This window comes from Cygnus olor, chromosome 10 (genome assembly GCF_009769625.2).
Source record: "Cygnus olor isolate bCygOlo1 chromosome 10, bCygOlo1.pri.v2, whole genome shotgun sequence".
Taxonomy (NCBI): Eukaryota; Metazoa; Chordata; class Aves; order Anseriformes; family Anatidae; genus Cygnus; species Cygnus olor.
The window spans coordinates 4,908,653-4,934,140 of record NC_049178.1 but is presented as its reverse complement, the minus strand read 5'-3'; the positions used below and the strand labels follow the sequence as shown (position 1 = coordinate 4,934,140).

At 39.5% G+C, this 25,488-nt stretch overlaps 1 protein-coding gene across 4 annotated transcripts; it reads left to right on the top strand.

Moving 5' to 3' along the window:
* Positions 1 to 5,136: 5,136 nt before the first annotated feature.
* HRH1 (histamine receptor H1) lies at positions 5,137 to 23,612 on the top strand. 4 transcript variants are annotated; one of them, XM_040569039.1, is made up of 4 exons: positions 5,137 to 6,630; positions 17,464 to 17,535; positions 18,146 to 18,241; positions 19,764 to 23,612. In XM_040569039.1, the coding sequence occupies exon 4, from the start codon at positions 19,884 to 19,886 to the stop codon at positions 21,303 to 21,305; it is 1,422 nt and encodes a 473-aa protein (XP_040424973.1). In that variant the 5' UTR covers positions 5,137 to 6,630; positions 17,464 to 17,535; positions 18,146 to 18,241; positions 19,764 to 19,883; the 3' UTR covers positions 21,306 to 23,612. The 4 variants fall into 4 exon arrangements, with proteins under 4 accessions (XP_040424973.1, XP_040424974.1, XP_040424976.1 ...); XM_040569040.1 differs by having other exon boundaries at positions 18,631 to 23,612; XM_040569042.1 differs by having other exon boundaries at positions 6,343 to 6,630; positions 17,464 to 17,664.
* The last annotated feature ends 1,876 nt before the right edge of the window (positions 23,613 to 25,488 follow it).

Sequence of the window (25,488 nt, the reverse complement as noted above, 5' to 3'; positions counted from 1 at the left end):
ACATTTATATAGCATTTCATTCTTCCACTGATACCAAAGCAGCCTACTACAGATAAAAGTAACACTTAACAGATGAAGAATCTGGGAGATAGATTGGTTTCTCTGAAGTGAAAGTTCAGGACAAATGGGAAAATCTGGAGTCAGTCTGTATCTTTTGAATCTTAATACAGAACTCCTGCTCTACCCAGTATGTTAGGCTTACTATGCCTATCTCATTCCCCCTCAGCTATGAGCAACTGAGGAAAAGCACATATGAGTGGACCCAGGGATCTCCATGGAGAAGTGTCTGTAGCTTCAAAAATGCTACAAGTATGGCAAACTCAGATTTTTCCTGCTTCAGCTATGCCTAGCAAATATATGATATTAAACAAGCATGGGCTGTGTGTGTCTAGAATTTCTCTAAGACATTGTAAGACATATTACACCTCTGCTTCTGCTATGCAGCAGATGCTCGATTTGAATTAAGACTAGGGCTTAATTGCCCAGTCTCAGAATGGCAATTCAGTATTTGTACTTTACAGGCACACAAATTCAAATTCTGGCTCTTACTCACAGAGCACAACAAACTTGAAACAATGGATTCCTTTGAAGCCAAAGTTGGGCTTCATATGTCTACGCCTAAAGTCCATCCACACAGACACAAAGAATGAGCAATGTGTTTTAACTATAGCTTCCATTATTTCGATCTCTTACTGTTTCTCTATTTCAGGTTAAAATGCACATAGTAAAATGGAGCTCTGCCTTTCAAATAGAAGGAGATGAATATTATCCCAACAAAGCAAACAAGAACATTTCCACCCTTAAGAGAGTCATGCCTAGGTCCTTAATCACAGATGGACTAATTAACGTTAGAGCTGACACAATTCAGTAAGCAAACATTGCAAAGGGAGCACATGTCCAGCATGGTGCAGAGCTGATCTTGTTAACAACATTTTCCAAAACCAGAAAGAAGGATGGCGGTGGGGCTAGGTGCTTGGACAGGTGTGTAAGTAGATCCTGAGGCAGAACCCTAGACTCAAGGCTCAACACCAAACAGAGTGACAGCTTTTTACGATTTCCCTGTTCACAGTTCATAGCAGCTACAGGATGACTAAGGAAACACCTGCTCTGGATCAAAGCCAAGGGGGAAGAGCCTCCCTGTCTAGCTCATTATCAGTTCCCCAACCCACTACAAACAGGATGACAAGGGTTTCCAAGCAAATTGCTTCACAAGATAACAAGAACCTACTGACTGGTGCCACAGACAAGATACAGACAACACTTTACAGCTTCTTATATCTATTAAAAAAAAAAAAAACCTCTTGTAATATCTGACCAAGTTGTCTGTTTACACATAAGGTCCTCCATAATATTTTCTCATCTGGAAATGGCTTTAGTCTAGTATCTCTTCTTTAGTTTGCTGTTACCTGTGATATTTTCACTTCGTGCTTTTGCATAAGTGCATCTGCTCATCCATTACTCATCGTATTTCAGAGCTGTAATTGCAATGGTTACAAAGGGAAACATTTAAACTGATTAGAAATGTGCAAGTCCTTGCTCTTGGTAACAGATAGGTGTTTGTTTCTAATTACTTGGCTTAGTTAAATGAATCTTGACAGCATTTTTTTCTTACATGTAGCTGACTCATCTTTATTACAGTGATGCATCTCATCAAGGATGGTCAAAACCTTCAGGATTTTGAATTCAGAAAAAAAAAAGGAAAAAATAAGAAAAAAAAAAAAGAAAAAAAAAACACCAGTGTATTCAAATTAGTCAGATTCCTGGATGTTGACAGAGCTCTTTCATCATCAGTATATTTCTATAGAAATCCTAGATATGTCTCTTCCACAGAGCAGCATAAATACTTTTTAATTTCATCCAGTTATAATCCAAATCAAAGCCCAGTGTAGCATATGAAACACTACTGATCTCAACTTTAACTTTACCCATCTGTGCAATGGAGGTATGCACAAATCAGTTAACAGAGTTTTCCATACACAGTGGCGATACGTGGCACAGTTGTGAATAAAAAGCCACATCTCCTGGCTGTTACATTTAATTTAAATAGAACACAGTGCATCTCCTCCAGATTTTTCTATCTTACTTCACAGTAGTTAAGTTAAAAGTTGGTTAACTCACCTGTTGTTGAATTTCAACAATGGGTAAACTACACATTGTCTAAGTCAGAGGTGAATAACTAACTTCAGCTACATAACAGCTCCTACATTTTATTCCTTGTCTAGTAAATAGGTTTTCATGAAGACATTGTGAGTTTGCAGAAATCTAAAAACACCATAGAACAATACTGACAGAATAGCAAGGAGTTAGCGACAAGAACTCTAAAAATTTAGACCACCCTTCCATGACAGTTTTTAATTATTGGAATGTTGTTTGCCATTAACCAAACCACAGGAAACTTGAACGATCACTAAGTACTGCCAGTAGCAATTCAGTATAAGAGTTATTTACCAATAAAACATTGTCTGATGTAATATCACTTGGAACATAACAAGAGAATATTTCTGAATTGTAATAAGATCACTTATACTGCAGTTGTTCCTAAGGTATGCAAAAAGGGATTGCAATAAAATAAGTAGCATCAAAAATGCAAGGGATAACAAAAAGTTTGTGAAGTTCTGCAGAAAGAAAGAGTTATTCCTGCAGCACAGATGGCACAGCTTCAAGATACTCCTTGATAAGTTAAGGGATTTTCCAGAAGAATATTCAAACGTGTAGTGATACAGAACATGCTAACTTCTGAAAAAAATATACTGTAAACATTACTAGGAAGCAACGGTATTTAAGCAGAGAACAGATTACTACTGTAATATTATTTGTTAAACTTAATTTTCTTCTGAACATATTTTATTTTACTAATGAAGATCAAATTTCTTTACAGCATCACTGTTCTCTTGTTAATGATAGAGATCTGAAATCCAAGAACAGACGCACAGTAGGGTCAAAACATGTGAAAACAAGTGTTCCAGGGAGATTCATGCTGTTGCTGGAAAATGGAAAAATAGGAGAATCCTGATTTCTCTTGTGAAGCAGATTAAGTGTTAAAGCACTAAATCCAAAGCCAAGTATCTTCAGAAATAAGTATTTTTGGAATTAAAATAGCAAGGACTGGTTTAATTTGCTTAGTACTTAATAGTGGGGGGTTGTTGTTTTTTTTTGTCCTTTTTTTTAACATCTATAGATGTTAAAAAATAGATATATTTTTTTAACATTTATAGATGTTATAGATGCTACACAGTTTGAGTTTTCCCTTATTTGTGCCTGCACTTCCAGACAGCTGTAACGTCTGCCTGACCATTCTAGTCCTGTCTAACAAATTTGACCTTGTTGATAAACTTCAGTCAACAATGAAAAATCTCACAGTTCTTACAAGCTTAGTGAAGCACAGGGCCTGGGTCTACACAGCTTTGAGTTGGCATTGTCAGGGAGGGGAAGACTGCAGAATATGGTCGGAAGTTTCTAGTCTAGGATGGTCTAAGCATGAGTACGCATTAGTAAGGGCACGCACCCACATGGACGTTACTCTGTCTGCCCAGGCACTGACTGTAAGCATATAGGAGGGATGGAATGGAAAAAGGGGCTTATGCAACAAGGCTGTTTCTTCATTGTTTTTCTTATAATGGCACTGATGCTGAAGTTAAGATAAACACTTGAGGACATATAAGTCTTACAGTGAAGAGTGTCTCCATAGGCTGTTTATACTGTCCTTACGAGTCTTCTAAGAAAAGCTTCTCACTTACATTGGAAATGGGAATACACGTGTTAGCAGCCTATAAGCTCGTATCATGAGTATTAATTTAAGTCACCTGAAAAACGTAAGCTAAAGGGGCTAAAGCAGAGCACTCAAAGGGGCACATTTGAAGGGAGGATAAAGTTAAATCTAAACGTATCTGTAGAAAGAAACACAATTCATTGTTTTTTCATGTTAAATATAAATATGAACATATTTCCAAGGATATTTTCAAGAACCAAATTGTTTTGATGAATAAATAAACAAACAAATAGGCTTCTAATTTTATTCATCTTCAGGTAAACATACCATGTGGAACCTTAATCCAAACATTATGAATATTCACTTCTGCCCTTGGATACCTGTGGAAATTGAAATAACCTTTCCATATTCTGAAACTCATCTTTTAATAGGCTATTTTTCAATCAGAGTGGAGAAGGGAAGGGATGAGAGGAGAGGAGAGGAGAGGAGAGGAGAGGAGAGGAGAGGAGAGGAGAGGAGAGGAGAGGAGAGGAATCTATCACATACTACTACTTTTGAAATATATGGCATGAACAAGGAGTTGTGAAGAAATTTACTCATATGAGTTTTCTCAGAGCTACAACTTCAGAAGAAATACATAGATATGCAGCATGACACAACAGAGGCACATGCCCCAAAGTCCTCCCCTTGGGAGCTGTAGCACTTTGCACTCCCAGCCATGGCACATAGCTCAACAGCATCCCAAGTCTCAGTTTTCATCTGCAGCACTACACGTAACAAGGGATAATTTATATTCAGGTCCTTTCTATAGAAATGCCACCTTCTACCTTCAACAGCACAAAGCCCCAAACATTGTAAGGGAAACTACTAAAGCACTGTTCAGAACAGATATCTTTACTGGGGGGAGGCTGCAATGCTGCAGCCCTAGTTTAAGCCTCCACAGACTTTCTGGCTTCGAGTGCAGGGGAAAAAAAAAAAAGAAGAAGAAAAAAAAAAGTTTGTATAGAAGAGGTCAAGTAGAATAATCACTGAGAACCATTGCAACTGGGTGTTATAAGGAAAGTTATAAACACTATTAACTTTTGATGCTTTTCCAAAGGGACCTACATCAAGCCTATTTGGATATAACAAACACGTCAAAACAACAGCAAAGGAGACTGAACTTCAAACTGGCACAGAAGCAAAATCAAACATTATTGGAATAGGTAATGGGTAAGGCATAGGCTGGTAGCACACAAACTGTTCTTCAAGTCTATAACAAGCATGACAAGTTTGAAAAGACTTTGGTCCCTTGCAAAGCTGTTTTCCAGTGTAAAACCTCCCCTTAGGATTCAGCTGCTGCCCGATGCTAACACTGACTATCCTTGCACAGGATCTCTCTGACCTGCAGGACCAAATTTCTACATGAGAAGGCTATTTAAGCAAGACACAGGCACACATTTGTTAAGTAATGATTTTGTCATAATCTTAATGGGACAGTTTATTCAAGAGCAAAAAGATTCCTCTAGCAGCACAAGAAATCAGCTTACACTTCAGCGCTGAGAGTAGTGTGTTTTGGGGCAAATGGTCTTGTCCCCCAGGGCCGAGGGCAGGAACATGGGCATTTCGCACTATTTTGGTGACAGGCCTGGGGGAAGGAGGGCGTGCAAAATTAACTGTACTGTTCAGCACTTCTACAGACAAGAACATTACTAAGTGCCTAACGATGCTGTTTGCAAAAACATCAGTGCATGAATTCTTTATGACTTACACAAGATGTAACAAAATGTTGCTTTTAAGTCCATACACAGTTTTGTGCAATTTATTTCTAAAAAGGAAAAAAAAAAAAAAAAAAAAAAGGAAAAAAATCACAATTTTAAAGCAAAGAGTGGAAATGGGTAAGTTGCTTTCTGCAAAACAAAACAAAACAAAACAAACAAAAAAACTGTGTGCATGTTTAATACAAATCAGACATAGTGGACATACAGAAGTCACAACCACAAGCCAGTTCAGCTGAGGTATGCAATAATGTGTTCGACACTGGAAACATTTCAGATCTCAGACTGCTCCCCTAAAAGCAGGCTGCCCTGCACCGAGCCACTTGGAAGGAAACTGATGACCCTGTGGCTAAAGCAAGCCCGGGGGCGATGGCAAACCAGGATTTGAGTTCCGATGCTCCACAAACTCCTGGCGTTATCTCGGATCAAGGCATCTCTTCACCCCACGAGCAGACACCAGGCCTCTCCATCTCCGCAGATATTCGGCACACCGGGGCTGCCACCTACCAGTGAAGGTCTTCGGGACATTTCTGGCGCTCTGCCGTGACAGTACAACTGCGGCACTCCCCGCTGCCGGCCGGCTCCTTCCTCGCCGGGGGACCTTCCTCGCCCAGCATCGGAGTTGCCACCCGCTGGTCCCCAGCCCCGGCCCAGCGCAGCCACCGCGGCGGCCCCGACCGCTCCCTGCCGACGGGGGGGTCCTGGCAGCTACCCCTGTCCGCCTGCTGGGCCGGGCCGGGCCGGGCCGGGCGGGCCCGCCCCCGGGCTATTTAGTGCTCGGCACGGCCAGCCACGCTCCGCCACCGGCGGGGCTGCACGGCACGGCACGGCTCGGCTCGGCTCGGCTCGGCTCGGGACAGCTCGGCTCGGGACAGCTCGGCTCGGGACAGCTCGGCTCGGGACAGCTCAGCTCGGGACAGCTCAGCTCGGGACGGGACGGGAGCGGGCTGCCAGCGCCCTCGAGCGGCACTGGGGCTGAGGAGGGACAGCCCAGCCCTTGGGCAGAGCCGAGCTCTTCCTCCGGGTGCTGGGCAGGGCTGCTGCCGGCTCCGCGCCGGCGGGGCGGGACGGGGCGCGCACCCCTCGCCCTGCCCAGCCGAGGAACGCGGACACCGGCTTCGAGAGCTGGGAGAAGAGCGGCAGCAGCGGGAGCGGCCGCGGCCGGTGAGCGAGCGGGGTCCCGGCGGCTGGGCGGCGGGGCAGGGACCGGGACCGGCACCGGGACCGAGACCGAGACCGGCGGCGTCCTGGGCTCGGGAGCTGTGCGCGGCTGGACCGCGCCGCTCCGCCCCTGTACGGTCCGGGCATGGGGATGGGGATGGGGCCGGGGATGGGGATGGGGCCGGGGCTGGGGCTGGTGCCGGGGCATCCCAGCTCTCCAGGGCTCGGCGGCAGCACTGCCTGCCGCCCCGAAACACTTCAGCAGTTCTCCTCCTGACAAACGGGCGTAGGAGAGGAGCAGGGAAGGGCTGGCTGGGTTGGCGAGTGACGAGGGAGATGTGCCTGGGTGTTAACTCGCACGCCTTTCTGAAAACGTCAAGCTTTTCCAGGGAAAGGTTCTAGAGCCATTAGCTTACACACAGACCTGGGAACGTTTCTCAAATACATACAGGTCCACCCTATCCCGAGAGGGGCAATGAAGCGGGGCTACGGCAGGGGCACAACTCGCTCTCAGCCCGTACCGTGGCAATGGTTAACTTCGGCTCCCAGCCCTCCCCATATAGCCACGGAGCGGGACTGACGGAGACAAGTCAGGCTTCTTGGATGAGCTGCTCCCCATTTATTATGGCTATTTGCAAGGCACCAGGCCCCCTATCTATGCGAGACCTCCGGCTCCACCAGCTCATCCTAATCATCTGTTTAAAATCCAATGAGCAAATTACATCTGCCTGGAGGAGGGCGGAGGTGGACGAACACTGCACCAGATATGTTCCCCATCCCCAAAAAGGGAACACTACGCATTCAATGGATTATTGCTGAGTTCCTTCATATAGTACTAAAGCAAGGTTTCCAAATGTTTAAAAAGACTAATAGCTCAGTATATATTCTGAAATAGAGATCTGAATGTTGTACATTGACATACCTAAGCGAGCTGAAACCAGAACTTACAGAAATAAGGTTTCCTTTTATTACCAGTACAAGGAGCCATTATATTCTCATACCCACGAGGATCTTACAAAGGTCTCTAGATAAGTTTGTGCATTTCTGTGATGAAATCTTTCTTATAACTTAAAAGTACCAAAGGTTCACTTGGGTTGAAATTTATGGTCATTTTGGTGAACTCCCAAATAAATTTCTTATTGATAAGCACTTCAATAACTTTTTTCTTTTTTTGGGGGGGAGGAGAGTGAGGAGGGGAGCGGAGTGTAGGAGGAAGATTTGCAATTTTTATCTGTTTCTTTGACCACAAAGGATCGGTCAGTCTCTTTTATAAAACCTGTTAAAAGGCTACTACTTTGGCTACTGCTGTGGCTTTTTTTTTTTTAAATCCTAATAATAAAGTATTATGAAGACATTTTCTATTATGAATTGCAGTATTAGTGTGATCATGGACTTATCTGTGCTTATCTTGACCAGACACTAGACACTAACTCTGGTAAAAGGGGAACTCTACGATTTTCCTTGAAAAAGAACAACATTGGATTCTTCACTGGGTACACTAAGAGTGAGAGGAAAGAAGACATCTTGAAGGATCTGATCCTGAGAAGTCCTCCCTTGTTGAAGTTAAGTGACTTCCTCTGTAAAACAGTAAGTTTCCTTTACATTTCTAGTGTTTCCTCAGATTTCAGAGAAGTTTATTCATAGATGAGTCTATCAGGCGTCACAAGCGACCAGCATTCTCTATCAGACAATGAAGCTTCTTTAATTCAAACCCAATTCTTTCTATCGGAAACCATAAAACTGCAAACAGCAGATAGGTTATCAGGTTATACAACCTCAACATCTAAAGGACAAACTCTGTTTTATATATTTGGGTTGTTTTTTTGGCTAGTACTTCTCCAATAATGAGTCACTGAGTCACTTGGAAATAGATCTCATTTGAGAGACTGGTTGATATTAAAAAGTGGTTAACCATATTTCTGATGCAGAAAGATTAAAATCAGCCAGTTTCACAGTCAGTCAAGGGTTGGAATAAGAAACACAAGGGGTAATCCAGGAACTCTAAAAATGTTTGGCTGTCCCTGTATGAAAGATGTCCTGGTTTGGCAAGTTGGTTTACTGTATTCCAAGAATAGAACAGATTCCCAGAAGGTGAGAAGGCACTGCTGTGGCTACTCAGCTTTAAAGGCACAACAGCATTGGAAAACTCCCCTCATCCATGAGAAATTTTACGGTTGGTTAGTCATTTTGTTTACTACATCAAAACACAAAGGAGTTTTCCTCTATTGCAACACTTATTAACGGTTATTAGAGTTATTAGTTTTCACTCCTATAGCAAGTCTTTACAGATAGGCAGTGGAATAGAGAGCACTTAGCTGATGAGACTTCTCCAGCACTGCAGAACTTAAACCAGTGTTTCAGTGCTGTTGCCATTAAGTGATCACTTTGATACAGGTCTTTGTGTTGAACTGGACTACTCCAGCAATGTGTTTAGGCTAGAAAGACTAATTAAAGCTGTATCTGGAAGCTGTAGGATTCCACGCGCGATGGTCTTTCCACCCCCCAACTCACCCGCAATCTGTGGGCAAAAATAACCCATACATGGGAGAAACAACCACAGAAGAAAGATCAGGTCTTTCCTCATGGAAAAACTGATGTTTAAGACTTAAACTGAAATGTTGAGTTACTGGAAGAAGAGTTAAATAGAATTCTGAGCTTATGTTTTGAAAGACCAGAAAGTACTTTGGAATATTTCTGTCTTTTTTTAGCTGGCCTGTATGAGTAATGAGAACTACAGGAATAGTGTCAGGAAATAAATATTAAATTTTTGTTTTTAATGCTCATAATGAAATATAGGCCCACCGCTAAAGAGGGTTGATCAGGAGTGGCAGTGAAAACAGTGGAAAAAAGGGTACATGCATCTATCTCTTGATAAATTCAGGTTAAGATATGCAGACATTAAAATATATTTCTTCATGAGAAAAAAAATACATTTCGTAGTACAATAGTATCAAGAAAAATGTTTAAATGTTGATTAGACTGCTGAACACATGTATACATCAACTTATAGTTAGGAAGGTTCAGTTGTAGTACATAGAATTGAATGGTCAGTCATCAGAAGACAGCGGCATCATACAGCTGGGGACAGGATAAGATAGGAGCATCCAGACTTCCAGTGGTTTCCCAAGTCTCACTTCATGTGGCCAGTGCCTGAAAGCTACTGAGCCACACATTCAGCTCATCTGTGCTTAGGTCGCACTATAGGAAGTTAAAACAGGATATTTGAGATCCACATCTACAAATATTGACTCTACTAAGTACACTGTATATGAAAGACTACTTCAATCTCCATATTTCTCAGTTCAAATTACAGTGGTCCTGTCAATTAACAACAACCTTAAAAAAAAAAAAAAGGCAACTTTCAAATGGATAGAACTGCACAATTTTGTTGAGGACTCTCCAGATGGGCTTCATTTTAAATTTTAATATATCAAAGAGGAAATTTTAGTTGCTTTCTTAGGTTGAATAGATTCTAGTAATAACCTAGCCGCATATAGCAAGATATTGACTGCAAGCAGATTAAATGAGTTTTTTAGGTTACTCGTTGGGTATTTGCTCATGTGCTTTATCTACTGAATCAAATGATATGAATCTACTATCTCAGAATTTAGATATTTAAGATGACTAATATGTTAAACATAGCTTGATCTCTTTCAATTTTACGTGCCATGCATGGAATTCATTCTTCCATTTGTCAATTCAGGAACCCGTCCTCCAAAGAACATTGGTGTGCTTGGGTTTCCCCAACCCTTTATTTTTAGTTAAGCAGCTACAATGTTCATTTATCTTTCCTTTTCCTAATGGGTTTTCAGAATGTTCCTAAACAAGCAGCACAGAAGCCACTGTATTCACTGGTTCTGCTGGTAAATAATGAGCCTGCAGAATGAGGAATAACTGTATTCCTGAAAATTCAGGGTCTCCAGACTTTTTTCTTTTTCTTTTTTTTTTTTCTTTTTAAATAAGTAGTGTTTTCCTAGCCAAGGTCCTGTCAGTGGTTGAATACCAGGAGATATTTAATAATTATTTCCTGATACTATTCCTGTAGTTCTCATTACTCATGCAGGTCAGCTATTGCTTATTTCCCCCCTTCCTGTGAAAGAGTAGAGGAAGGATCACAAAAAACCTGGTGAAGCTCAGGAAACGTGAAGGTAGAAGACTGAAAGAGGAGAATATCATGGCTTTGGCACAAAGCAAGATATATAGAAATACATGGGAAGATACTCTTATACTCTTCCTCTGTTTTCAGATATTGAAATATGTCTCTGTGCATTACAAAACATGGTTATATATACACATCAGTACTGAAAATATGAAAATTCAGATAAGCAGAATATGAATAAGAATATACAAACTCCAGTGTAGCAAGGACATAGATGCTCTGTCCTTAATTTTGCATGGAGAAATCATGCTTTCAAAGAATCAATCCTAAATTGAAATCCTAGGTTTTGTTATTTAGCTTCTTGTTCTGGTAGGGACTCCTCATACTTACAATAAAGCACTAATTAGCATTCAATTGTATGCTATCTGTGGAAATTAGGAAATGCATAAGTTTTATCTTTATACAATTGAATGCTACTATTGCCAGTATCTTCTGTTCACACAAGGATTTCTCCACACAGGAAAGTATTCTAGACGTACATTAAGCTTCACTTTTTGGGTGTATACCTTACTTATGTAGTAAGGGAGAACTTGCCTACTGTCGTCTTTGAGAAAAGACTTGATACTTTGCTATATATTGCATATTATTGGTTACGTGAACACTTCCTTGAACTAACACAAGTATTTTGGATTTGGTTTCCATTTCTGACACTTAGATTGCCACTGCTCCAAGCACATGCCTTCCAACTATCACTTTCTTAGCATTAGGAGCTTGTTTGTTTTTCTTGTATACTGGAAACATACACTTCTGGATTCACATACGGTTCATCATATCTGAACCATACTGTAAAAACACTTTTTTTTTTGGTCATCTGGGGAGATAAAGTAATTTACTTTATCAAAGTAGATCTAGAACACAGATATACAGGAACACAGGGGGGAGGGGGGGGGTTATTCCAGGAGAGATTCTCATGTCTCAAGGAAAAGAGCTTTTACAGTTCTAATTACACAAATGACAGCAAGAACCTCCACAAGAGTATTTTTGTGATTAGTCTTTGCACAAGAGCTGGCCCTTTCAGCGTAAGTCCAGGTTTGGAGACCAAGCTGTTGTGCTTGGCAATGCCAAAGAGCACAAAGACAAGATCCAGTTGTAAAGGACAAAATGAGCAGCAATCTAGGTTAAATAATTGGGTTGGATTTGATTTATTTCAGACTATTTCTTTTGCAAGAGATTTCCCCATATAAGCGCACTGCTGTAGTATTCTGATCAGAATTGTCTGCAGGTTTTTTTGTTTGTTTTGGAGGGCAGGGGGAAGTTGTTTGTTTAAATAGCAAAGTTTTATATTAATGATATAACAGTACTTTTAATGACCCCTGAGCAATGTGTTAGTGGTAAATTAAGCATGTTTGTTCTCACTGCATAAAATTAAAAGCTGAGCCTTCCTTTCCTGTCTCCCTCCTACCCACCCCCAGAAGTTTAACAGCAACGTGCACACTTTGTAATTACTCAAGGTTAGCAGACAACAAAACAAGAGGAAGATTAAAAATAGGATCCAGTTCAGTATTCTTAATCCAGTGAAGAGAACAGTACAACAGTAAAGGCCTTAGGAGGGCATGGTCAAATCACCAATAGAGAGAGTTATTTCTAAAGGGGAGACAAGACTTTTCACAGGCAGACATGGTACAGCCCTGTAATCAAGATTTGAGCTCAGACAGCACTGTGGTGACACGTGGATTCACACACCCCATTTCCTTACACAGTTCTGTTCTCATTACAAAAGCTAAGGACTTGGGATGGATGGATGGAATTAAGGATATCATGGCTGTACACAGAGATTTGTGCTAAAACTTTGACTATTTCAGAAGGCTACGGAAGTCTAAACTTTTTGCTGGCAGAGAGCTAGAACTGTAGTAGTTTCAGTTTCATATCTAGTGAAGCCACTACCCTCAGCCAAATGAAAGTATAAGGAACAGCAATCAGAAAAATCTGGGCTGACAGCAGCTGCCAATATAGGCTGCCAATTTAATTGATGCAAGTGGCTGCAGAAGCAACTGCACTGATTCTAGAGAAACTAAAACCTGAAAACATCAAGTACAATCAAGTCAAGCATCACCTACAAGATGTAAGTGGAACATGACTTATATTTTCAAACCCCTTTTAGCCTGCCCAAACATCCTCTTGCTCTGAGGCAATATTACACTTTGTTTCCTTAGGTGATGCATTATTCAATCAAGTAAAAGCAGAAGTATTTATTTGCGATCCTGATAGTCCATACCCTAATAATACTTCCCCCCCCCCCCCCCCCCCCAAAGAGTTCAAAGTTACTTAAAAGTTCAAAGTTCCCTTCAAGATATGCTCTGAACTCTGTCTTTTTGTTGTTCTTAGGGTCTGCTTGCTATCCTTAGAATATCTCTATCCAAGTTAGAGGAATAAGGATAAATCTGACATCACAGACCAGACCACGAGTAAGCCATATAGTTCCTGTATAACAGGGCAGAAGCGACGACCTCACACTAGTCCCCCTGCAATACTGCATTAAGTGGTGTTCCACTCACTGCACCAAGCATGAGAGGACTCTTCACAGTGTACTGTACGTTCAGAACAAATGGATGCATGAGTTCCAGGAGCCTGCAGTTGCTGTAGTTTACAAATCAGTTGTCACGTGCATTCCTAGGGATACTTGAATAAATGTATCTCAGGAGCATGGAAGTAGCTGCCTTACTCCTTCTATCCCACTTGGTTCTTGGTCTGGTATTACGCAACCCATTTACTGCATTGAACAGGCAAGAGATGACTGAACCAGGAAGAGAAGGAGAAATGTAATAGTTACAACATTGGACCAGTCCATCTCTTCAGAAGTGAAGTTGCGGAGGTCTCAGAAGCAGTCTGCTTGTATTTGCCCTCCCTTTCACCACTAACCAGTGACACGCTAAAGGCCTGCACCGTTTCCCAGGGTGTCTGACTACTGGGATCAATATTCAGATCACAGATCTGACAACTGACAGCACTTTTCTCTCTGCTTTCTAAGCAGTAAAGCAGCTTCAGCACAGCTGCAGTCGCATCCATCTGCTACTTTAGTTGTGCCTTCGTCTTTTTCCCAAGACATCATTTACATAAAGAGCCACTGCAAACCCTCTGGCAACAAATGCATGCAATACAAGGTTATGCAAAACTGACAGCCAGATGTGCAAATCTTTTGTGGAAAGCAAGAGTCATAACTTAGATATGGAATGAAAATATTTATGGCAGTCTGTCTTGCTGGTTCACATAATGAAAGATTCACTTTTAATTGTCACTACCTTTATTAAAAAAAAAAAAAAAAAGTCTGTAGGGAGAATGGGACCATTTGGGAGGACTGGTAAAGTTTCAGTGAATCACAGAATATCCTGAATTAGAAGGGACCCATAACAACCATCGAGTCCAACTTCTGGCTCCACACAGGACCACACAAGAATGAAACCCTATGTCCGAGAGCATTGTCCAAATGCTTCTTGAACTCTGGCAGGCTCAGTGCTGTGACCACTGTCTTGGAGAGCCTGTGCCAGTGCCCAACCACCCTCTCGGTGAGGAGTCTTTTCATAATACCCAACCTGAGTCTCCCCTGTTGTAGCTTCATGCTGTTCCCTCGGGTCCAAATTTGACTGGTCCTGACATTAAGGCTATAAATTATGCTGTGTCTTCATTTCAGACTAAATACAAGAGACAAATTAAATGTAGACACAGTCCATTCTTTCCTTTAATAGTGGCAGATACTTTTCTGGACTAATCTGTCTCTTCCTGGGCTGAGGCACTAGGTCATCCGAATGGAAAAATGCTGTGCATCTTGCAGGTAAAAGGCCAGCAATAACAAAATATGCTAGAGTAGCCAAATAAGAAGTATATTCTGAAGCATTTCTTTCTCTAGGTAGATCAGACAGGTCACTACAACCAAAGATAAATCTAAAGGGAGTTGGATGCATCTTGTAAACTCAACTACCATTTTGTGCAGGTATTTGGAAAATACTAAACTGAGAATACCATTGACTGCTGTAGCCAAGGAGGCTTTTCATTCCATCAAGAGTCACTTGTAAGAAACTGAGATTCAAAACGATGGTATGTGTTTTTAAACACGAAGAGATGTAAGCCACTGGAGTAACTTAACAACAGTCATAATCAATTAATCATCCTGCAAAGGCTTTAGCATTAATAAGAACCAGACATCTACATATGCATAGATGCAATATATATTTCATAGACCAAGTGTATCAACAAAACTCTAGGCCATCTCATGTAATCACAACCAGCTATTCTAAACTAGAGAATTGCCAAAAATGGATTGAACGTGAATCACTGCACTGCTTACTTCCTGCAAAATAAGGGGAGAAAAAGTTAAAAACAAAGAACAAAAGAGATAAAACTACACTAATATCAAGGTAATTCTTTGTAATTGTCAGAGAAAGCATCTGTGTACTCAGTATGCATATAGGGTGACTACCTCAGAAAGCTTTATCTAACAGAGAAATAAAAAAGTCTTTGAGAAGAAAGTTTATCAACCTCAAGTGTGTTAATGCTTTTAACGCACAAAGAATAATTTTTAAAAAGTCACTAGAAACAAATATGTTTCTTAAATACAACATGGTCCATGTGAAATCTGACCCTACCTCCTGCCTTGAACTTAGAAAAAACAAGGTGATGAATAAGAATTTTATTCTAGCTTATCCTTTCCCTGTTGTAGATAGAACTTCTCTAAAACTCTCTTATAAGAAATATGCTAGCATCTGTTTGTAGAAACTTTATCCTGCTTAGTCAGGGCTTAATAGGTTGCACCTGCCCTAACGAGTCAAGCAACTACTTAGCATCTCCCAGTAGACTCTTCCTCAGAATTACCACAGTGATACAATAACAAGCAAATCTCAATTGCTGGTTTTCCACGCAGAAAAAAAAACCACTTTAAAGACAGTAAAAGTGAACAAAGTACTTTCATAGTGAGGTCAGGGTTTAGAAATTCCAAAGAGCTATCCAAGATATTAGACTGATATTTTTATTATTTTTTTCTTTAAAATCTGTTATTTATTAGTGAGCTTTGGCCCAGTGTAATGAGTTAAGACACCCAAGTATTAAAACACATTTACTTGGTATTCTTGTAGCTCCTCTATTGAGTTCTAGATAAGGAATTAAGTTCTGCTGAACAGGGGTACATAAACCACAAACAGCCTATGGCCACTACAAAATGGTGTGTGCCTCCAGTAAAGAGCCAGAAGTTGGTATTCCAAATCGCAGTGCTCTCACCATCGCTGAACGCTGACAATGCTAACATCACCACTATTGATGATGGTAGGAAGTTTAAGAAAAAAGTTTGTTGATTATAGTCTTCCCTAGAGTCCAGAAGGGGTGATCAGTGGATTACATAATACGGAGCAGGGTATATTATTTTCCCAGTACCTTCCAGTGGACAAAGCTGCAGGGCAAAATGTGCCAATTCTAGCAAAAACTGGCAATCATGTAGCAATTCAATGTAAGCTCAGTGGGCAAGACTGTGTTACAAGGGTCGGAGCTCCTTGACATCCCTCTCTAGTGATTAATCAACCCATTTGTTACTGGGTATGGTCCCACTTCAGTTATATTAGTTCCTGTCACGTAAATGGCCTTATTACAACAGAGATCAAAAATAGATTAAGTTGCTTGCACTGGTTTAAAGTCTAAAAAACAGGCATTTAATTTCTAAATCAGTATTGCTTGCCTAGGGTGTCTGAATGAATTCAGACACAACATCTAGACAAAAACAAGACAAACATACACAACAGTATACTAGTTAGGACACTGTTTGGAGAGCCAGGGAGCTTTGGCTGTTTTTAGCTCTAACATTCCTGTATGATGTTGAGCAGATCACTGTGACCTGTTCCTCAATGTCACTTCAAAATTTAATAGTGCATGGCCAAGTCTCTATGAAGTACAGAACATAAAATCCAACAGGGACTTTGAACTGCTCAAATGCCATTGTAATGAAAATTACATTATCAGACAGAGAATTATTATGAATATTGAGTACCTGTTGGCATGTCCATTTTGAAAAGGGCAAACATTATTCTGTATTTTCTTTGTTCTTAGCAGTGTCAGATGATTTGCACGTAATTATTGGATTTTTATAGCCTGTATGAGGACAACACTTGACATTCTCACTCCTCCAAAACAGCAAAGTAAGCAGACTTTGTCACTTAACTAAAGATCAAGAGTGGAGTAAGAGTTGAAAAACTGGAACTTCGTGCCTTCTTTGGAACAAAAGTCCTCCTAAAACAAGACCTGAACAAGTTCTGCTGGCTGTTTCATAAACCCTACCCTTATGTCAACCTTACCAGCAGTGCTACAGAGACACTTTGGAAAGCAGTCAGCACCATCTATTGTAATAAATAATCTGATTCATTCCATAAGCAGTTGATAAGTAATTGTGGAGAGCTGTCTATCAGGTACCTTTCTTTGCTGTTATTCTTTCAGCTGAAGACTCAGTTAAGGTTGCCGTCTCTCCCTTTATTTTGTACATTTAATTGAAATATGAGGAAAGGAAGATCAATAATTTCTTATTGACTTGAGGCAGCTGATATCAACCTCCTGACTTGACCATACCCTATGTACGTCAGCAGAGAGATTACACTGTATAGCTGTCAAAAGAACAACAATAACAGACTGGGATATAACCATTGCCTGCCACCAGACGTTGGTTTAAGCCATGTAAAGTGATATCTGTTCCCTTTCTCAAACAGGATGTGCTTGTGGCCTCTCTGATCTTCTGACGCTAGCCATCACTGAAGAACTGTACACAACAGAACGCAAAGGCTGTACAGAATACAGAATTACAGAACAGAGCTCTTGAGCTCATCCTCCACAGCGTACATATTTCCCTTGCCTATACGTGCTACTGCGACGAAGCACACCTCCTTTTTCATAATACCAGGCCTTTATGGGTAAAACTTAAGGAACAAGGAATTTGATCTCTCATAAGAAAGCATGCAAACATTGCAGCTCCATCTTTGATTGCTAGAATAAGAATGAGATAAAGCTAGCATGAAATTAACATTGAATAATGCATTGCACTGCATTGTTTTGAGTAATAATATTAATACTTTGGTCAATATTATTATTAATAATAAACAGTAATTACAGATATTGATATTTGGATTAACAAATATGAGAAATCTAATAAATATCTATCACTGTTAGCTGTACGAATATTGTGAGCCAATATGTCTAAAATCTCAATTTCTTTCCTCATTGCTTTAAGAGATATACCAAAACATAGACTTGGACAAACACTTTAAGAGAAAAATGGCAGAAAATATTTATCACTCTTACAGATGATTTTCTTATATATCTTGGAGATAGAATTGGTCAACTGATCATATGCTCCAAGACTTAAAATGTTGTTAATTCTCCTTTGAACTTTAGATCAATTCACAAAGTTAGCAGCTGGGAAGTAGAAGATATCAAAGGCATCGAGAATATCTAGATAACAGAAGAGTATATCTACTCAGCTTCAAAAAGGTACTTTTCTCTATACTCCCTCACTTTCTTTTCCTTCTACTCTTTCCCATTTTATTGCCAATATTTGAGTTACTATGCTTGTGTTAGAAAATAGAAGTAATATGCTTTATAATTAAGGCCTATGATCTCCATAGAAATCTCTATTGAGAAGCCATAAATGAAGTATGAACCTATATTGTTTCCCTATGTAGATCAAGTCAACATAAAGCTACACACCACTGTGTCTGTAAAAATGAAATCTGTCACTCTGATAACACCTGCCAAATAGTATGTAGAAATAAATGCCACTAGAAAGCGAGATTAGTTGCACAAATGTGATCCTCTGTGAAATAGGTTTTGTGTATGTCATGGTGGATGTTTAATAAGTTTTCCTTTTTTTTCTACTGCAGCACATGTACTGGAATTTTGAAACACTCTAATCGTGGCAATATAGAAGATTTAAATGAATTTTAACTCTGAAGGCTCTGTACATGTCTTGTGCCAAAGTTTAAGCAAATAAAAGTAGCTCATTTATTAAAGACAAATTATCAAAAAAAGATACTTAGGCATAAAGTGAAGGTTTGCTATATGTCCAGCCTCATCTCCTCCTACTTCCAGTTTAATTTCAAATTTGATATGGCAAACAGCAACAGCAAGCATGCACAAATAATCTGGCTTCTCCAACTTAATGAACAACAGCTCTTGTGTATGTTTCCTAGGCACTTGAATGACTCCTAATCTTCAGCGTATATCAATATATTCAGGTTGTATATCAACCATAGATTGATATACATTTGAGAGTTTGCTAGATGCTTATTAATCAAAAAAATCCCGTTGTATTTTTTTTTTCCCTGAAATTGTATTAATTTGTATTTGAAATAAAATATATGCCCATCTTTAAGGGTTTGAATATATGTAAGCCTAAATTGGGTAGAAAGAGATTACTTGTTACATATAATTTTAGCAACAACCTACCAATGAAAACATAGGCACTAGCTACGGCCTTAGGAGTTATTTGTGACTCTCTGTATCAGCCAGAGGTGTATACTGACCGGAGCTTTTTTTACTGTTTGGAATACCAAATCCAACTGCTATATTCAAACTATTAGATATAGTTTGTAAATAATCACTGTTTCGTTTCAAACTATTTAGTACAAAATATGATCGTAAGTTTTTTTATTAAGACACTTTAAATTGGTTTGCCAGTATGTAGTTTATGTTATGGTTCATGATCATCTATTTAATAAGAAACTCAAACAATGAGGACTGAAATTTCTTCTCCAAATTCCAGGGTCAGAATTACAAGGAGCCCCAAGGAGTACCTCTGCAAACATTTTTGGATTGGTTCATGGAAATTGCTTCAATACTTTTCATAGAAGATCCATGACATTTCACATTTGATATTACTCCTATGTAGAATGATGTAAAAATGCATTATTTAGGGAAATCCTAAAAGGGAAATTGATAAGCTGAAGGACAGATTAGTTTTATTAATTTATTTTGGGACTACAGTGACTGAGCATATTTCTTTTCTTTTCCGTAGTTCCGGAAATAAAAGTCACAAAGCAACCCAACAAGTTTTCATCCAGGAGTGTAAACCAAGATTGAATTTCCAAGGCCTGGGCACCTTCTCTGATTTTAATTCTCTGTACTTGAGCAAAAGATGACAAAAAACGCAACAGAGAACTTGACTAACACTCACTCAGCTCTCCTAGGTCTGCTTCTGGGTAGCATTTCACTGATCACTGTTGTCATGAATATATTAGTACTATGTGCTGTGAAAACTGAAAAGAAGCTGCAAACAGTTGGCAATTTATACATTGTCAGCCTCTCTATTGCAGATCTTATAGTTGGTGCAGCTGTTATGCCCCTTAATATTGTTTATCTCCTAAGCAGCAGTGGGTGGACCCTGGGTGTAACAGCCTGTTTGTTCTGGCTGTCAATGGATTATGTGGCCAGTACTGCATCTATTTTCAATCTCTTCATATTATGCATAGACCGTTATCGTTCAGTCCAGCAACCACTGAAATATCTCAAGTATAGAACAAAAATGAGAGCATTAGTAATGATTTTGGGGGCTTGGTTGTTGTCTTTCTTGTGGGTCATCCCAATACTAGGGTGGCATGTTTTTGCTGGTAATGGGACAAGGAGAAGAACAGAAAAGTGTGAAACTGAATTCTCTGAAGTCAACTGGTTCAAAGTGTTCACAGCCTTTGTCAATTTCTACCTACCCTCTATCCTGATGTTATGTTTCTACTGCAAAATATTCAGAGCTGTTCGAAAGCACTGCCAACACCGAGAGCTAATCAATAGATCATACTTGTCTTTCTCTGAAAGCAAAAGCGTACATCCTGGTAAGACAAAGGACAAGCAAAATATTTGCCTCCAAAAGCAAATCTTAGATGTGAACACACCTCCCAAAGACAAGCAAAGGTCCCCTCAGCCCAAAAATATGGAAGCAAAGCTTCATTTCAGTGATCCTGACAGCTCTTCAAAAGTCTTCGTTAGCAGGAGTGATAGCAAAGTCCTTAAATGGAGCTGTTTCCCTCTCACCACTGCCCAGTCTGAGCCAGGCCTGGATAAAACAGGAGAGAAGAGTGTAACAAAGGACATCAAAAATGAAGAGGACCTTTGCTCACAGGACAGTGACTTAAGTGATGCATCAGACAGCCAAACTTTCACAGAGGAGGTACCTTGTGGAGAGGAGTCCAGTCCTAACCCTGAAAGAGCCTGCAGTCCTCAGGAAAAGACAGAGAACAGGGACTTCAAAGGACTTACTTACCTGAGGAAAACCTGGCAAAGACTGCATACTCGTTCCAAAAACCATCTTCGAAGACTGCATGTGAACAGGGAGCGGAAAGCAGCTAAGCAGTTAGGGGTCATAATGGCAGCCTTTATGCTGTGCTGGATTCCCTATTTTGTATTATACATGGTAATAGCTTTCCACCCCCATGAACAATATTCCAAGTTACACATGGTCACTATATGGCTTGGCTATGTGAATTCCACCTTAAATCCGTTCCTGTATCCTCTTTGTAACCATAATTTCAAAAAGACATTCAAAAAGATCCTTCACATTCCCTGATAATGGTCTGATTTATTTTGAGCTAAAAAGCATCTCATAAATTCAATCAAACAAAACGTTCCATTTTCAAAGGCTGGATAAAAGTGAGGCATGGATAAAGTAGAAGGCTTTGGAAAACTGTAATTTATAAAAGAAGTCTTTGTACAAGTGGGAAATGTGCATACAACACCTTTAACACATTTGAAGAAGACCTAATTCCAACCAGGAATCTGAAAAACTCAGGGGTCAATCTCAGAACTGTTACACTATTGTACATATTTTACAATTTGAGATTCTCTCTTTCATCACGTAGAACAAAACTGGAGATATGAAAAGAGATCTTCAGTGATTATAAATTATTCAGCTAAGGAAAAGGCAGAAATAGAATGTGGTTTCTGTGATTGGTCAAGAATTTTTTTTCTCATTTAGCTTACTGTTTTAAACATGGGAGCACACTGCTTGAGAAGAGAGATCTTCTGCAGGAAGAGGTACTTTGCATAGCCAAAAAAGAACATTCTACTGTTTGAAAAATCTGACCTATTTATTTATATCTTCCTTCAAATCATACACTTTTTGGAAAGCCATATTGTAACATACCGTTTCTCTTTAATATCATGCTTGCTTCATTTACACCAGTAACTGTCAACTTCACTGGAAAGAGTAGTATTTTTATGTCCTAGACATTTTGCTAAGACTTTCCAAACTCATCATAGTATCACTATTCAAGAAGGATAGGCTGTTGCCTCTGAACTTACAGAATGCAGTTAATTCTGGACTACATGTATTTTCTTCTTCCTATGCCTTGGCAAATAGCCTAAGCTTGCAGTGGCAATACCAGTTCATATATATCTTTGTCTTACAATAGGCAAACTCTTCTGACTATAATGAGGCAGAGTCATGAGCAACAACTCAAGCTTGCAAAACAGGAAATAAAATACATGAAGTATTTTTAACCCTTTCTATCCTTTATATTTAATTGCATATTATAAGTCATGCTGTAAATGCTGTTAAATATTTCAGGAGAAGCATAGAATGATACTTAATACTTCAGGTTGGAAGGAGTCTCAGGAAGACATCTAAATACAACCTACAACTCAAAGCTGTGCTAGCATTGACATTACATCAGGTTGCTCAGGGTCTCATCCAGAACTTCAACGGCACGCATCTGTGAAAAGAGCTTCTTTGGAAAGATTGGAAGACGGCACTGGCAGAGGTGTTTGCAGATACATTTCACTCTACCAGCTCCAGGCTTTCCTTTGCTCAGCCATTGATTTAACTGTTTCTAAGTATGAACACTAATTCTCAAAAGCAGACGTGCCCTTTTATATAGCAGCAATCAATCCCCTCTCCCTACGTGCAGTGAGGTATAGGGTACTTCCCAATCAAGGGAGAAAAATGTAGTTCCTTAGCAAAGTACGTAGTGAAATATGTTACATGAGCTAACTTATCAGGAAGCTGACAATTTAACAGAACAGTTACACCAAAATAAGTGAGTCTATGGACTGGGGAGAGAGAAGGAGAATTGAGGCCAAGGAGATGTCTGGCCCTATATTAGTCGAGTATGTCAAGACCACATGCTACCAGGTTTGTGGCACTCCAGGAAAGCATTCATTCTTATTCTTCTGGGATGGAGCTGAGAGAAACATTTTGGGCAAACAGTGTCTGACCTTTGGGGCAAAATTGCTATGGGAGTACCTTTACACTGTTAGTTTTAAGAAGAAATCCCAGAACCAGAAACTTCAGCAGCTGAAGTCATGTTTGCATATAATGGTGAGTTTATGTATGCATTTTTCCATAAGTTTGGGGATGATTGGGGCATCCTAAGGGTTTAATGTACAAAGAATATCCTCTCGCTGTCATTTTGCTGTGTTCATAAATTTATCACATCCTGAATATTAGCTTGCTTCAGAAATTGCTCAGTTAGCTTCACAACAAAGGTCTGATGGAACTGGAGCTGTTTTAACTGAGCACTGTCAAGAGTTTGTTGGGAAAAGTTAAAGGGATGTTCTGTGTAATGTGTTTATTACTTCAGAAAAAAAAATGGTTGTTTAATGGTTGTAGGAAAAATTCTGAATTCTGTGTTAATAATTATGGATCTTGAGCTACTTAGAGTCTCTCTGTGCCACATGTGCCTATTTTGTAAAGTGAATATGACAAGACCTACAGTAACAATGTGACAGTTAAGGTGACTGCATGATGCTTGTAAACTCTGGATATAATACACTAACTAAATGCAAAGTATTATTGTCCTCTGTCAGTTTTATATGTCTGAATTACATGTCTGAATGTCAATAGTTGTATTTAAAGTATTCAATATTAAATGAAGCCCTAATATCTCTGCAGTTTAATAAATTGGTAGTTTGATATTTGGAAAAATCTGCTAAATGAATGAACTTTAACTCAGTCTATTTTAATGTATCAAACAAGGTTCAGCGATTTATTCTCTTTCGTCTCAAGTATTATGCAAGAATAGCTGCAATTAGGGAACTCTAGAAAAAATGTGGCAAAATACAGAGGCAGAATAATAAATATAAGTACCAAAATTCATTACAGAATTAAGGCAACTGTTCCACTGCAGGAACAGGATCTGCACAAGTAATGAAATACACCTTCTGTTGGGTTATAGAGAAGCATCTTTTGAAACATGCCCTTATTCAAGGTCTTTTCACAAACATTTGCTCAGATCAACATCCATTCTGCTCTTTTTTTTCTATTGTCATATGCAGCAGCAATTCTAGCCGAAATAGAAGGTAATTTAGGAGAGCCCTGAGGAAATCAAAGAAGCAGCATCCTAATTCAGCCACAATTTTATTACTTAATACGTTTATTAGTTTATTAGTTAACACAGCTGAAACGTGCTCACCTACGGGCTACTTAGGTTAGCAAGAAGGCTATCCTCTTGATCATGACAATTGACTTTTCTTACTTTAAAATGCATTAATACATGAAACAGCAGCTAAAACAAAATCAGTGAAAGCTGGTCTAAAAATGATGACCATTAAAACAAAGAATACCTCTGGTACGATTAAAAAACATTTAAACACAGAATAGCTAAAATTAGGCAAATATAGCTGCCTGGATGCTTTTGTATCCTTTTGTTTTTATCCATAATCTTAGTGTCACTGTGGCAATGACAAAAACAGGCAGCATTGTCACAGTAGGCTTCTCAGATGTGATACATACAACAGGCAATAATAAAACAGGAAAATGGAAGACTTCCTATTTGAAACTTTCAGGTAGCCAGGTATGTAACAGGATTTACCAGTTTGTTTCACTAAAAAAAACAATCCTAAATGGCTCTAGACGCAAGAGAAGCAGAGGAAGGCAAGTTAGGGTAAGGAATGGAGAAGCCTACTACCATGTGGGGCCAAGCCTCAATGGAATATTCCAGGTGTGGTTTCCTATAAATATTTTCAATGTTTTCCAGTTAATAAAAAAGGTCAGAGGAGTCATAGCTTTAAAAGAACATAACAAATTTCTTGGAATTTCTTGGACTGGAGTTCTACTTTGTTTAAGGTGTGGTAAGAACAATCAGCTTTTGAGACAGAAAAAATGTCCTCTCCCAGTTTTTTCCTGTTTCAATTGTGACATCTAGCGGGCAACGAGCAGAATTCTGGGCTGCTAGTGCCAATCCCAGTACCGTGTATTACGTAAGTTTATTAAGGGAGGGACGCAGTTAGGAAGTGGATCCTGCCATCTAGTACATGTTTCGTTTTCCATATTATTTTCAGGAAACGTGGAACTCAATAAAGGAAATGTTAGTGTTGGTGCACACTTTGGCTTAATTCCATAACTAAGAGGATGTCCATTACATTCTCTGTGAAACCACTCTGTGACGCTCTTTGTGCCAGCACAGTAAATGAAAATGACTGAAAGATTTGCTTTAAAAATATATTTCTAATCCTAAAGGACTAACACAGAAGCACCACAGACAGCTCTGGATAGAGCAGGTCCTGAATTCTGCAGATTGCTATATTTTTCCACCACTACCAGAGATGCTAGAAGACAAGCCTCCTAACTAAAGATGAGGTGTAATAATACACCTGAAAGTTTCTGTCCATGCATTCCTTACACCAGAATAAGAATCAGCCCATTTGGAACTGCCACTTAAGTTTAAATACTATGCACATTTACTTTTGTTTATTCATTACATACAATGACAAAATTATTAATTTTCATCAAATTATTTGTCTATTGAAGAATT

Excerpts from the sequence above, each read along its gene's own strand:
- HRH1 (XM_040569039.1), top strand. The coding sequence starts at position 19,884 with ATGACAAAAAACGCAACAGAGAACTTGACTAACACTCACTCAGCTCTC.